This window comes from Crinia signifera, chromosome 7 (genome assembly GCF_055691185.1).
Source record: "Crinia signifera chromosome 7, ASM5569118v1, whole genome shotgun sequence".
NCBI classification, from domain to species: Eukaryota; Metazoa; Chordata; class Amphibia; order Anura; family Myobatrachidae; genus Crinia; species Crinia signifera.
In genome coordinates this window covers 44,801,551-44,814,906 of record NC_139223.1, presented here as the reverse complement: position 1 = coordinate 44,814,906, position 13,356 = coordinate 44,801,551, and the positions used below count along the sequence as shown (strand labels likewise).

General features: G+C 47.4%; 1 protein-coding gene across 2 annotated transcripts in view; it reads left to right on the top strand.

Moving 5' to 3' along the window:
* The window catches only part of IQCE (IQ motif containing E), a 75,503-nt gene extending 62,984 nt beyond the window's left edge, over window positions 1-12,519 (top strand). Inside the window, exons 18-25 of one of the 2 annotated variants that reach the window (XM_083152961.1) lie at window positions 2,672-2,827; window positions 4,191-4,217; window positions 7,542-7,568; window positions 8,867-8,980; window positions 9,980-10,101; window positions 10,383-10,597; window positions 11,871-11,999; window positions 12,080-12,519. In XM_083152961.1, coding sequence (XP_083009087.1) covers window positions 2,672-2,827; window positions 4,191-4,217; window positions 7,542-7,568; window positions 8,867-8,980; window positions 9,980-10,101; window positions 10,383-10,597; window positions 11,871-11,999; window positions 12,080-12,189 — 900 coding nt within the window. In that variant the 3' untranslated portion in view covers window positions 12,190-12,519. The remainder of the gene's footprint in view (window positions 1-2,671; window positions 2,828-4,190; window positions 4,218-7,541; window positions 7,569-8,866; window positions 8,981-9,979; window positions 10,102-10,382; window positions 10,598-11,870; window positions 12,000-12,079) is intronic. The other variant, XM_083152962.1, reaches the window with a different exon arrangement.
* The last annotated feature ends 837 nt before the right edge of the window (window positions 12,520-13,356 follow it).

The following is a 13,356-nucleotide window of genomic DNA, read 5'->3' as shown; positions in this document are numbered from 1 at the left end:
CACTAGCTCACTATAAGTTTGTAGCAGTGTCCCTTCACCGCAGCCATACCCACGGCTTTTGCACGGAACACCAAACACAGCCAGACTAGCTGTTGGTAGGAGCAAAGTTGATTGCACTTGCTCCTGAGGCAATAATTACGGTGTTAACTTTAAACCAGGGGGATTTATCTAAAGATCGTCTTTGGCATAGCATACATCCACTCCCACCAATGCTTGGTAGCAATGGGATCTGGTAGCTATCGATACCCTAGACCTTAGACGTATCTCTTTTTCTCCCCCCTCTCTTTTCTATCTTGCACATACTTCTTTTAGGAATTTTCTCATCACTGCAGGGGGATTTGGCAGGACTCTGCTCTGATTATAAATCAACAGGGCACCATATACCCTCTTAAAGTGATAGGAGACATTCCACTCTATATTTTCACGCAGCCTATGGTGAGTACCGCTCACTTCCCACCAATGTGTTAACACTGGGAAGCAGCAGCCTACTAGCCCATTAGGCATAAGCCGTCTTGCTGTTGCACTAACATAAGCACTCTATAGAACTTTTTCAACAAGCACTCATCTCCACCCATTAAATTTCGGCTGGACCCTGCACTGACAGTGTCAACAGGGCACCTTTTTATTGGGGAAGAGACAGCAGATGCTAATTCTCTATAGCCCTCAATTAAACTCCCTGCAAACGGACTGACTACACAAATCACTCACTGTGTCGACTTAGGACTATGACTAGTCGGTTGATACAGCAGCAGTATTTGAGTGCATTCCCGTGGAGTTTCTCATTTATACCCATCTATAATCAAAAATAATTTATATCATCACTCCTCTACGTGGCTACCACTGCATTGCCTGTCTGTCTACAAGTATTTGGAGCTCTGTGCCTGCTACAAAAAATGTATGCCGTTAGAACAAAGTGTTAATTTATCTGAGAACCATACACATACACACTATACAATTTATTGGATGTAACCTACTTTGATAAACCAATCCATTTCGCTACCAGTGTTTCTTTTATGAAAATCAGTGTACCAAATTGACCCACATTAGTGGACATATACATTCCTTAATTGACCCACATCTGTGGAGTAACACCAGCGACATATCGCTGGAGGGACTCAATTGAGTCCAGCAAGTGGTTTCTACCACTGATTCATGTTTCATGTAGTTTGTTTTTGTGTCTTTGTCCATTATCAAGCCTTTTAGACTTATTGATTAAAAGTTATGTTTTAAATTGATAACCATCACATAAAGATTTTTCTTTATTGACAAGCGTGCCCCCAAACAAAGGAGAGTACTTTTTCTTTTTTCTCTAAATTTGTACGTTTTCTGCTCTCAGGGGTGCACCTCCACATGTAATGTAATGTAAAATATATTAATATAAACATTTTCTTGTCTACTGTGGAACCCACATCATATACGCCATTCAAGTTTTTCACCAATAGGTGTAACTTGTGCAGAGGTCCTCCACGCATCCCCATACCCCATCCCTATATGCTCACCTGATCTCAGCAGATGACTGAGCTTCTGTCTGCTGATATGCCTTCCACAACACCAGCCACCAGCCAATCAGAGCTCATGTACTGGCAGCCAATCACTATCTGTGGATTCCTGTATACATGCTCTGGTTGTCTGGCGAGCCAGTGCCATATGTGAAAGGGGTAGGGGCGAGGAGTATCAGAAGTGCACACTCTGCCTCTTAGGGGGGTATTCAATGTCGGGGTCACGGCAGTCGAGCTTGCTCGACCGCCGTGACCCAGTCCCATTCTCGGTCAGCTCGACCGAGAACACGCAGGCGGGATTCAATGTCCCGCCTGCCGGGGAGCGAAAAGGGGGCATGGCCGCAACTTGCGGCCGGGAAGAGGCAAGCTGCAGCCGGCAGCTCGTCACTTCCCGGCTGTTCTCGGCAGAACGAGCCCGACAGCTAGTGATGTTGGGCTCGTTCTGCCGAGATACCCTGCTCAATGCTGTCGGAAGACAGCATTGAATAGGGCCCGGCGGGCATCTCCCCGATGGGAGGTGCTCGCCGGAGATTGAATATCCCCCTTAGAGACGGACAGCACGTGTTAGCAGCGGATGCCCAGCAGCGGCAGGGGAGGAGGTTGTATCTAGAGCGGTGAATACTACTGGGGACATGTGTATAAGCAGCATTAATGTGGGCATTATTTCTAAGTGGCACGGCTAGGGGCATTTTGTGTTTTAAGCGCCACATCTGTGGTGGGCAGTATGTGTGTAAGAGGCACATCTATAATTTATATAAGGGGTACAAATTGGCACTACTGTGTGGTGTAATGTGAAATAGATTGTTCTACTGGCGTCATTTGAATTGGGGTTACTGTTGTGAGGCCACACCCCTTCATTGCGAGACCACACCGCACTGGTGTGCACTGATCCTTTTGAGGTAGGAGGTGTAGGTCACATATTTATAGTTTGCAGGGGGGGGCAGAACATCTCAGCTCCGTCTCTAATGACAGTGGGGGCTAGGTGGTATGGGAAATGAGTTCCAGTACCACTTTTAGAACTAAACTGAAAAACACAGGTAAGCTATACATTAAAAACCTATCGCAGCCTAGTGAGTCAAAAATATGTGGAAATGAATGTAATTGAAATGGGCAGAATGGAAACTCCTTTTCCAAATGTGCGAGCTAATTAATCTCTTGTTTCCCTGGCACAGGATGAGTCACCAGGATCCTATACCAGCTCTGCAAGGAGCACACCTAGCACCTCATCTGCCCGTGGCTCCACCAGTTCCTCCAGTGGAAGAGAGAAGACAAAGAAACAAGAAGCTGCACAGCTTATCCAGAAGAACTGGAGGCGTTATCAGAGCCGGGTGAGGTTCCATTGTGGCCCTCACTTTGTCATGAAAATCCAGTCATGACGGTTCTAGGGTTCTGTATGCTGCAGCTCAGATTCTTTATTGGATTTTTTTTTCATAATATTAGCTATAAGGCTAATTATTGGGGCAATGAATGTAGTAATGTGCAGTAACAATTTTTTTTTACCTAGGGGTTGCAGGCCCCCAGTACACCAACCTACCTCCCAACATGACCCTCTCCAGGAGGGACTCATTGCTCTGCTCCTGCACTTCCCTCTTAATGTATGATTGCCATCACCTGTGTTGAAGCACCTTTCTTTATCAATTATCCTGTTCAACACAGATGAAGGTAATCATGCATTAAGAAGAAAGTCCAGGAGCAGATCCCTGGAGAGGGAGGTATTCACCAACTAGCCCAGAGCTTGCAGAGGCTTCCTATTTGATGCACTATCTGCTAATCACATTCTGGGCTGCAATCGGCAGACACTGCTTCCAATGGAAAACCTTTCTGCCAGCTCAGCTCTGCTACTAGGGCTGCAGACGACGCAGTCCTTAGAAGCCGGTGACCGTGCAAGATGCAACCCATTGAAGTCAGTGGGCATGCCCGCAGCCAGGATTCCCCATCCCCCCCCCCCCTACATTGTGGCTAGCGCGCGTCCGCACCAATAGTGCCGGTGTGCTGGCAGCGCAACAGACGGAGCGTGCTGCAGAAGCTAACGTCGGCCCCCTAAAGAAGAGGCTTATTTGCAGTTTCTCCATTTGTCCCCAAGGTGGCAGTCATCTGCTGCTTCCCAGGAAATGAAGAATACTTTCTTTTAACCAAACCAAACAATCTGGCAAATGTCACAGGGAGCCCAATTCAGTTTTGATTCAGATTTGGTTGGAAAGGCGCCCAGTACTTTGAGTGTGTGCAGGACCCATTCTGCACATGCTCAAATGTGTTCTGCGAAACCGGACACAGGGATGGCATCAGACTGTCAGTGATTGATGGACTGTGCTGTTTAGGGGTGCAGAGGGGGTCGAAAGACTCCATTTGTGAAGACCGAGGCATGCTTCCACAGTTTGAGGAAGCCAAGATCATATTAGTGCCGTCGCTGCCGCATTACCATATTAGTGCCGTCGCTGCTGCATTACCATATTAGTGCCGTCGCTGTTGCATTACCATATTAGTGCTGAGCATTACCATATTAGTGCTGTTGCATTACCATATTAGTGCTGTTTCATTACCATATTAGTGCCGTGGCATTACCATATTAGTGCCGTCACTGCCACATTACCATATTAGTGCTTTTGTGTAGGCAATAGCAACCAATTCTCTAGGCCAAGCTGTACAATTTTAGCTTTAGTGTTTTTACGGACTTTGTGCTTTCATTTATAGAAAGAAGAGAACGTCAACCTGGAGGAGGTAGGCAGTGTTATCACCTTATTGGTGTTATTATAGAATGCCCATTAAGGTTAGGGTGAGCCTAGAATGGAAACAGACCCTACAGAAGCAATATCAACACAGACTAAGGGGGTATTCAATCCCGGGCGAAACGGCATTGGTGAAAACGGACTAAAAAAAACAGGCAATTGAATACTAATCGGCGAATTATTGCTGATTTTTCAACTGGCTAGGAAATTCGGTCGGGGTTAAATACCCCTGTAAAACAGAAGGTACTATAACCTGTATCTGCTATCAAACAGCACTTCACCTCACAGAACCCACCAAATTGCATCATTGTATACTCAGGAACCAAGTGATGAATGCAGGAGAATAGGTGGTTCTAGTGGTCAGGGTTCTAAACACACACACACACATAACTACCTGCTTTCTCCTGCTCACCTCCGCAGTGTGTGACATTGGGCCTTATTCTAGTTCACTCTTTCTGACAAAATCCTTCTTAGATGGACAAAACCATGTGCACTGCAAGGGGGGTCAGATGTAAAATGTGCAGAGAGAATTAGATTTATTTTGTTTCTGTGCAGGGTATATACTGGCTGCTTTATTTTTACACTAAAACCCCACCCAAATCAAACTCTCTCTGCACAAGTTACAGAGGAAGGATTTTGTCAGTGGCCCATTGTGCTTAGCATTACCTTAGTGCACGGGTGGGACTTATTGAGAAATTGTCATCACACTCTCATCCCACCCACTTCATTGAGGATCCAGGTGAGATATGGGAGTCCGAACCACTCTCCTGGGAGTCTGGGGGAACTTCCTGTAATGTAAGACTTTCATGGGCCTTCCGGTAAATTATATAATGGTATATGCAGCTGTTTTTTATCAGCACATCAACAACACGATCATAACTATTTATATTTAACTGATATTTCTTCTGTTACTTCCAGTACACCTACCTTAATTATTGTTGGTCATTATATCCGGAATACACAAGGGATATTGGGCCTTGTTCAGTATCAGAGCCAGATTCTGCTACTGCTACCGTGTTTCCCCGATAATAAAACCTACCCCGAAATTAAGCCATACCCCAGATTTTGGACATTGGTCCAAAATAAGCCCTACCCTGAAAATAAGCCCTATTAAATTTTCCATGTATTCATTTCCTGACAATAAATTCTACCTTCGCTCACCTCTGCGGTATTTAGAGAGCACAGGCTTCTACAGAAGCCGCTTCTGCTCCCGGTCCCAGGGATGCATTGCGGGAGGTGGCGTGACATCTTCACGTCATCACGTGGCTGCAGCACAGCACGGAGCACTGGCGCAGCTAAGAGAGAAAGGATTTGTGATTAAAGGAGGCTGTTACGGTACGTTCCCGCTATTTAACGGAGGACTGGGGGCATGTTTAAAAGGAGGACTGGGGCAAGTTTAAAATGAGCATTGGGGCATGTTTACCATAGCAAGGGGGACTGGGGCATGTCAAGCATGGAGGACTGGGGGCATTTAAAAAAAAAATAAGATTGTCTTATTATCGGGGAAACACTGTATCAACTGCGTGCTGGGGACCACCCGGCAGAAGGCATGCCTACCCAACATGTTAAGGGCTACCCATTGATGTGTTCGCAGTTTAATTGCGATTGCAGTGCAGGAATAGCAGTGAGGGCAGATGCATGGCCAATATCATTCGCGTTGCAGCGGCTGTGTGGGATGTAGGGCAGCTGCCCTGAAGATGGTCCAGACACGCCCATGTTGTGGTTGGAGATGCGCAAAGTACAGAGCATTCAGACATTTGCACTTGTGCAGGACTTGTTCTGCACATGCTCGAATGAGCTCTGCAAAATGGGGCTCATGGATGGCATCAGACTGACAGTGATTGACAGTGTGCCATTTTTGAGCAGGGAGAGGATGGTGTCAGGCTCTGTTTGTGAAGACAGCGGTGTGCCAGTGCAGTTTAGGATGAGGCCATGATATCTTTTGTTGCACAGAGATTTCCTGGTCTCTGCGACAGGCAGCCTGAGTGCTCATCTCCATGGGTGCTGCAAGTTGCCCAATTGTGCCTGGAAAGATCCGATACTGCATCCTCGGATGTAGTGATGCAGCAGATGGCGTGACACCAACTGCCGCATTACCATATTAGTGCCGTCACTGCCGCATTACCGTATTAGTGCCGTCACTGCCGCGTTACCGTATTAGTGCCGTCACTGCCGCGTTACCGTATTAGTGCCGTCACTGCCGCGTTACCGTATTGGTGCCGTCAGTGCCGCGTTACCGTATTAGTGCCGCCGTATTACCATATTAGTGCCGTCAGTGCCGCATTACCGTATTAGTGCCGTTAGTGCCGTCAGTTCTGCATTACCATATTAGTGCTGCCGTATTACCATTAGTGCTGCCACATTACCATATTAGTGCCGTCACTGCCGCGTTACCGTATTAGTGCCGTCACTGCCGCGTTACCGTATTAGTGCCGTCGTTGTTGCATTACCATATTAGTGCTATCACTGACACCTTACCATATTAGTGCTATCACTGACACCTTACCATATTAGTGCTGCCACAGTATTTATTTATTTATTAACAGTTTCTTATATAGCGCACACAGATTACTCAGCGCTTTACAGAGCATAGTTATGAGCAAAAACATACCGAATTACAGCACAAGACAGTTTAGGACAAGTACATGGTTAATACGGATAGTTGCATTTGGGGACCGGACACTGCAGCAATCATCAGGGTGGCAGAGGTTTATATATTCTAAGAAAGGCACATGAGGAGAGAGGGCCCTGCTCGTGAGAGCTTACATTCTCATATTAGTGCCATCCCTGCCGCATTACCATATTAGTGCCATCCCTGCTGCATTACCATATTAGTGCCATCCCTGCCGCATTACCATATTAGTGCCATCCCTGTTGCATTACCATATTAGTGCCATCCCTGTTGCATTACCATGTTAGTGCCATCACTACTGCATTACCATATTAGTGCCATCCCTGCTGCATTACCATATTAGTGCCATCCCTGCCGCATTACCATATTAGTGCCATCCCTGCCGCATTACCATATTAGTGCCATCCCTGCCGCATTACCATATTAGTGCCATCACTACTGCATTACCATATTAGTGCCATCCCTGCTGCATTACCATGTTAGTGCCATCACTACTGCATTACCATATTAGTGCCATCCCTGCTGCATTACCATGTTAGTGCCATCACTACTGCATTACCATATTAGTGCTTCTATGTAGGCAGCAGCAATAGCAACCAATCTGAGGCTCCGGAGCCTTTCTCTAGGCCAAGCTGTACAATTTTAGCTTTAGTGTTTTAACTGACACTGTGCTCTCTTTTACAGAAAGAAGAGAAGGACGACCTGGAAGAGGTAGGCAGTGTTATCACCTTATTGGTGTTATTATAGAATGCCTATTAGGTTAGGGTGAGCTTGACTAGAATGAAAACCCACCAAATTGCATCATTGTATACTTAAGAACCAAGTGATTAATGCAGGATAATAGGTAGTTCTAGCGGTCAATGTACTAAGCACACACATAACTACCTGCTTTCTCCGGATCACCTCCGCAGTGTGTGACATTGTGCTTAGCATCATTTTAGTGCACAGGTGGGACTTACTGACCCGATTCACCGCAAATTGTGTCATCACACTCTCATCCCACCCGCTTCACTGAGGATACAGGTGACATGTGGCAGTCTGAGGGAACTTAGTGAAATGTAGGACTTTCTTGGGCCTTCCGGTAGATTATACAATTGTATATGCAGCGGTTTAACCAGCACATCAACAACACCGATCATAACAATTATTTGGCTGGTATTTCTTCTGTTACTTCCAGTACCGCTATCTTCATTATTGTTGGTCATTATAACTGGAATACACAAGAGATAATGGGCCTTTTTCAGTATCAATAGGGCCGCCCAGTATGTTAGGGTCCACCCAGTAATGCGATTAGGGTCAATTACTGGCTGCAAATACAGGTGCACGACCGCCATCTTTTTCATTGCAGTGGCTGCGTGTGATGTCACACAACCGCTCTAAAAACGATAAGTACTCTCCTATTTTGCTGGACCACTCATCGAGAATGGGACCTGCGTGCGTCCCATTCTCGGCTATTGGTGCTCCGAGGCGGGACACTACGGCTTATCGGGAGCAAAGATAATTGTGGCTCCACTTGTATCACCAGCACGGGCTGCACAACATAGTATCCTGAATATATTCCACCCAATCTCAGGGGCGGGTCTCACCCAGCTCGTAGAGGGGAAAAAAAGACAGTCTGGCAGTATGACAGATGTGTCGGCCTGTTGCAATGGTCGGGGACCCCATCGTTTGTGTCCAATAGCTGGCAGACCTGTCCATCGTCTCTTGCAACTCTCATCCAGCGTGCACTCTGTTTGGCATGCACTGCACCCGCTGCGCCTATTACCCGGGCACAGCTCGACGCAGACCTCACTGGGAGCACGACCTGCTTGGGCGGCAATGACGTTTCCTACTCTCTCCTCTACCGTTTGCACTGACTTTGTTTAGATGTTCTGCATACACCTCACACCATATGGAAGCCGGGGCGCTTGGTTTGAGAGTTGAATAGGTTCCTGTTTAAGAATTCCTTTTAGGCTACTCCTATGAATTGGTTCACCTCCCCATTTTCATGTTCCATGTTCCCTTTATAGTCTGCCATGTTCCTTCAAGCAGCTCTCCGGGGTCATCTAGCCAGAAAGAAAATGTTATCTGCTCCAGCCGCTCATCGCTCACAGTCTCCGAGAGCAAGCAGCCTCCTCCGCCAGGTAAGGACACTGCTATTATGTGTTGGGAGCGAGCAAACCCCATCTCCCTGCAGTAGAACACGTGGGTGATCTAACCGATAGAAAGCCAATAGGTCAGCGCCATTATGTCGCACTCTACAACTCATGCGTTCTGAATGGCTGTATTCCTAGATATTAAAATATGGAAGAGTTGAGAAAACGTGAAATAAAACCATGTCAACTATATGTGTGTTGACCCTTTGTACTGTCAACCTATTGGTTGTTGATCGATCATCCACCACCCGAGAAAGCTGCTTGTAATATAGCCAGTCCACCTGGTATCCGCATTATGTGAGGGGAGGCAGTACACTTATTGAGGATCCAAGTGCTCAGGTGTCAACATTTCCATGTCCACCTTTTTGTCACTGTCGACCTTCTGCATATTGGCTTTTTGGTGTCCACTTATAGCACAACTTACATAGTCGCCGAAGCGTTCACAACAGGTGGGCCGGATCGAGATGGGCAGCGGATGTTTGCGTGGGGACGGGCAGCATTTCCTGGGTGTACCCTCAAACGCTGGGTATCCCCATGCGAACGCAGGTACACCCAGGAAATGCAGGTACACCCAGGTCGACTGTCGGTGACCATCTAATGATTTGTCCCCATACACTACGCTCCCCTGACAATGAATGTATATGCTAAACATCCATCAGCAAAGCGGTAGAGATGTGTGGACCACGGCGGAGGGTGGGCATTCGCTCACCTGGCAGGCAGCGTTAGATGGTTTTATAATCAGCGATTTTTTTTCGCTGCTTAATGAGTCCTCTAGAATTACCCCCATAATGCCTTTTGTGTATAGGCGGTAACTTTCACACTGGATTTTAGCAGTACAGTTAATGGGATGTATTTGGATTTGCATAATACAGTTTCACATTCAGGGCCAAAAACAGAAAGGATTGTTCTACTCCCAAAATAGCTGCCTTTATTGTGTGGTGGCCCTGAAATAAATGTACTGCCACTAACTATTACGTGTAACTCCAGGACAGTGATACATCGGAAGGCAAGCATGGACCAGATCCTAGCACGGGTGAAGACGATCATGTGAGGGTGCTGCAGGCAGCTTTCCGGGCACATGTGACCCGCACTAAAATGCTTGGACAGAGGTAATCTCTTCTACGTAACCAACCAAACCAAGTGCAATCCGCACGTCACTGAACAGGGCTTGGGCACTGACTGTGGTTCCCATACCGTGTGTGTGTGTGTGTGTGTCACACGTCCGGTCTTCTGTCTAGTAAACACCTGTGAATGACTGTAAAACTGAGAAATGTTTGTTTTTAAGAATGACTATTCATTCAGATAACCCCAGAGCATATAAGACTTTATACAGCGATTTTATAGGTGTCTACCATCTTGTACCTGTTACTGACATTGTTCTTTGGGTTAGGCCCAGTGACCTGAAAGGCAGAGAAAGCCCAGGCAGGAGATCTCCCAGAGACACTATGAGATCTGCCAGCGGGAATACACAACCTTCCAGAGACAATACGAGATCTCCCAGCGAGAATACACAACCTTCCAGAGAGCGCACAAGATCCCCCAGGGAGAACACAAGGTCTCCCATCTCCAGGAAATCATCCAGCCAAGATGTCCGTTATTCACGAGGTCATATAGTCATCTTTTTGCCTTTTCGCCACTGATCAAATCATAATTTGACTGTCTGCCCTTAAAGGGTGTGTTATGGGGCCTGTACACGTAGCGATTTAGGGGCATTTTCTAAATTGATCTCACTAGATCGCTTTGAAAATGACCCTACATCGCTCCATGGGGGTGATTCTGGTTTAATCGGACCCCCCGCGCTACTGCACATTGTCAGTTATGCTCATGTGCATCCGCTGTGGGCAAGCGGCCATGGCAAATAGATTATTCACAGGGGGCGTGGGCTGGGAGATGCACTCATGGGAACGCCCAGCGTTTCATGGGCGTTCCGGTGAAAACGCTGGCCTTGCTCATGGTAATTTTCTGATGGTATGGGGGGCGGGCAGCTGTCCGGCCACTTCCCGCACAGGGCTGCCTGGCCGTCCGGGCAGCATCTGGGGGACTCGCAAGGCTGCGGAATTCGCAGCCTTGCAAGTCAACCAGAATGACCTCCCTTGTGTAGGGACCATAGTGATGCATCGCTCAGAACGCTCAGTAAATCTCTACATGTGTAGGCCCCTTTAGACCTATAGCTCCTATAACCTGGCCATATAATTATTTAGAAATTAGCATCAACTGCGCAAAACACCAACTTCAATAACTCAAGCGCATTAGGCAGAACTGTTAAACCCATATTGGCCATATCTAATCACTGTGATTATGGAATATTGGGGACGATTCAGGATCGCTCGTGGTGATCCGAATTCGGCCCCTGATCCAATGGTCAGGTTTGCGCATTTGCAAGCCCTAACAGCGAATGGCTTCACACACACACACTGGGCCGTTGCCGGTGGAGGGAGGGTCAAAGGCGAACACAGGGCCGGCCCAGGGGAACACCCAGTGTTTTATAGGTGTCCCCATAAAAAAAAAATGCCGGGTGTTCCCCTGGGAACGCTGGAGGGCCGATGCCTGCTGAATGTGGGTCACAGCATGTCCGCTGCCCGCGCCTTCCTCATCCTAGCGCTCGTAAATAAAGTCAGTTGAGACTGACTTTTCTTTGCGAAGGCAGAACAAATCATTCGATGGTCAGCAACCATCGAATGATCTCTCCTGCTAGAGGCTGCATGCGAGGGGATGTGTCCACGTTACATATCCCTCACGTGTTACCGAGGGGATGCGGGGGGGGGGCACGTTTGGACGGGTGGCGGGCAGCTTTAAGCAGCAAAGCACCACTGCTTAGCGAGCGGTAATGAAATGATATGTAATAGCAGACCTTTCTTGTTGTATATTGATGATCCAGCCAGTGGAAGCAGTGGAAACGCCAGTGAGGATTACATTCAGGAGTTGAGTTCTGAAGAAGAAGATGAGAAGGAAGGACTCCCGAAGAGGCCAAACTCCCACAGTTCCCTGTCACAGCGATCGCCGTCAGGTAAGTGACTTGAGATCACTGCACCTCTCACAACTGTTGTATTATTGTACCACTGCTAAAATCCTATCTGGGCTATGTAGTTACAGGGAAGACTCATCCCCCCACAGAAGACTGGCAGTCTGACGATTCAGATGACATCATCATTGTGTCTCCATCGCGGCCTGCCCAGAGGAAAGACTCCCATTTTTAACACTACTGAAGCGCCGTTCCTAGTGCCTACAAAACTTTAGCAGGGACACTTTTTCTATAAACAATTTTTCTATATTTATTAACTCCTCAGTCATTCCCATCCCTTCAGAGACGAGACTGCGTGGCATTGGACTCTGCATCATCAGTGCTTGTGTAGGAGGAGGGTGGTTGGTGTGGTTTACGGATGACCCGGGCGTATTGTGGTGGCCTGGGACAGCTGCTGGGGGGTACAAATGTAACACTGCTTCTATTGATGTACACTTGCAAATTGCAAAAGAACGTGTACGGTGCTCAGAATTACGTCCGGTGAATTACAGCGGTTTGTGCCTCACCAGGCTGTGTTCTACTACAACAGCAAGCACCTATGGGCCAGTGCGTAGAGTTCTGCTTTAATGACTGAAGACACACTGCTTGTGATACAAGGTAGTAGCATGACCAAGCTGTGATATTATAAGCTCCACCCATTTGAGAAGCATTGGGTTGGGTTGATGAGGGGGGTATGATCTTCCGACAGGCGGGACTCCGGCGGTCATTAGACAGATGGCGGAACCCCAACTGCCAGGACTCCTACAGGGGGGGCGAGCGCTATGAAGCCCCTTGGTGATTCGCTGTGCTCGCCACAGGTTCTATTCTACTTCTATGGGGGTCGGGAACCCCAACTTGGGAGAATAGCCAATGTCAGTCAGGATTCCGATGGTCTGTTGAACAGCGGAATCCTGACTGTCTAAAATATTGGGAGGAAGGACAAGAAACGCCCTCGTCCAGGGTTTGCCAAACTCAGGAGCTAATTCAGCACGGATCGCTTCTTAGAGAACTCACAAAACAAGCGTTTGAATGACTGCGCATGCGCTCTGTACACATTGTGCATGAACAAGGAGAAATAAAACAGAAAATGAATATGGATTGTACACGCAATGTAACCGGAGTTACAGGAAGTCAGCATTTGGAGGCGGAAACCGTCCGTTTTCTCAGACCTACTCACATTGCACAGACTGAAATTGCGCATGGGTTTGTAAGAGGACCATGATTAGCTAACCATTTGCAATTTAGCAAGGGGCTTCTTCTCTTTCTGTCTGGGCGGCTTTCTCCTCGCAGTCAACTGCAAATTCTCACATTTTGCCCCTCAGTCCTTAATGCATCCCAACAGCCCAGGTTTTAAGGATATACA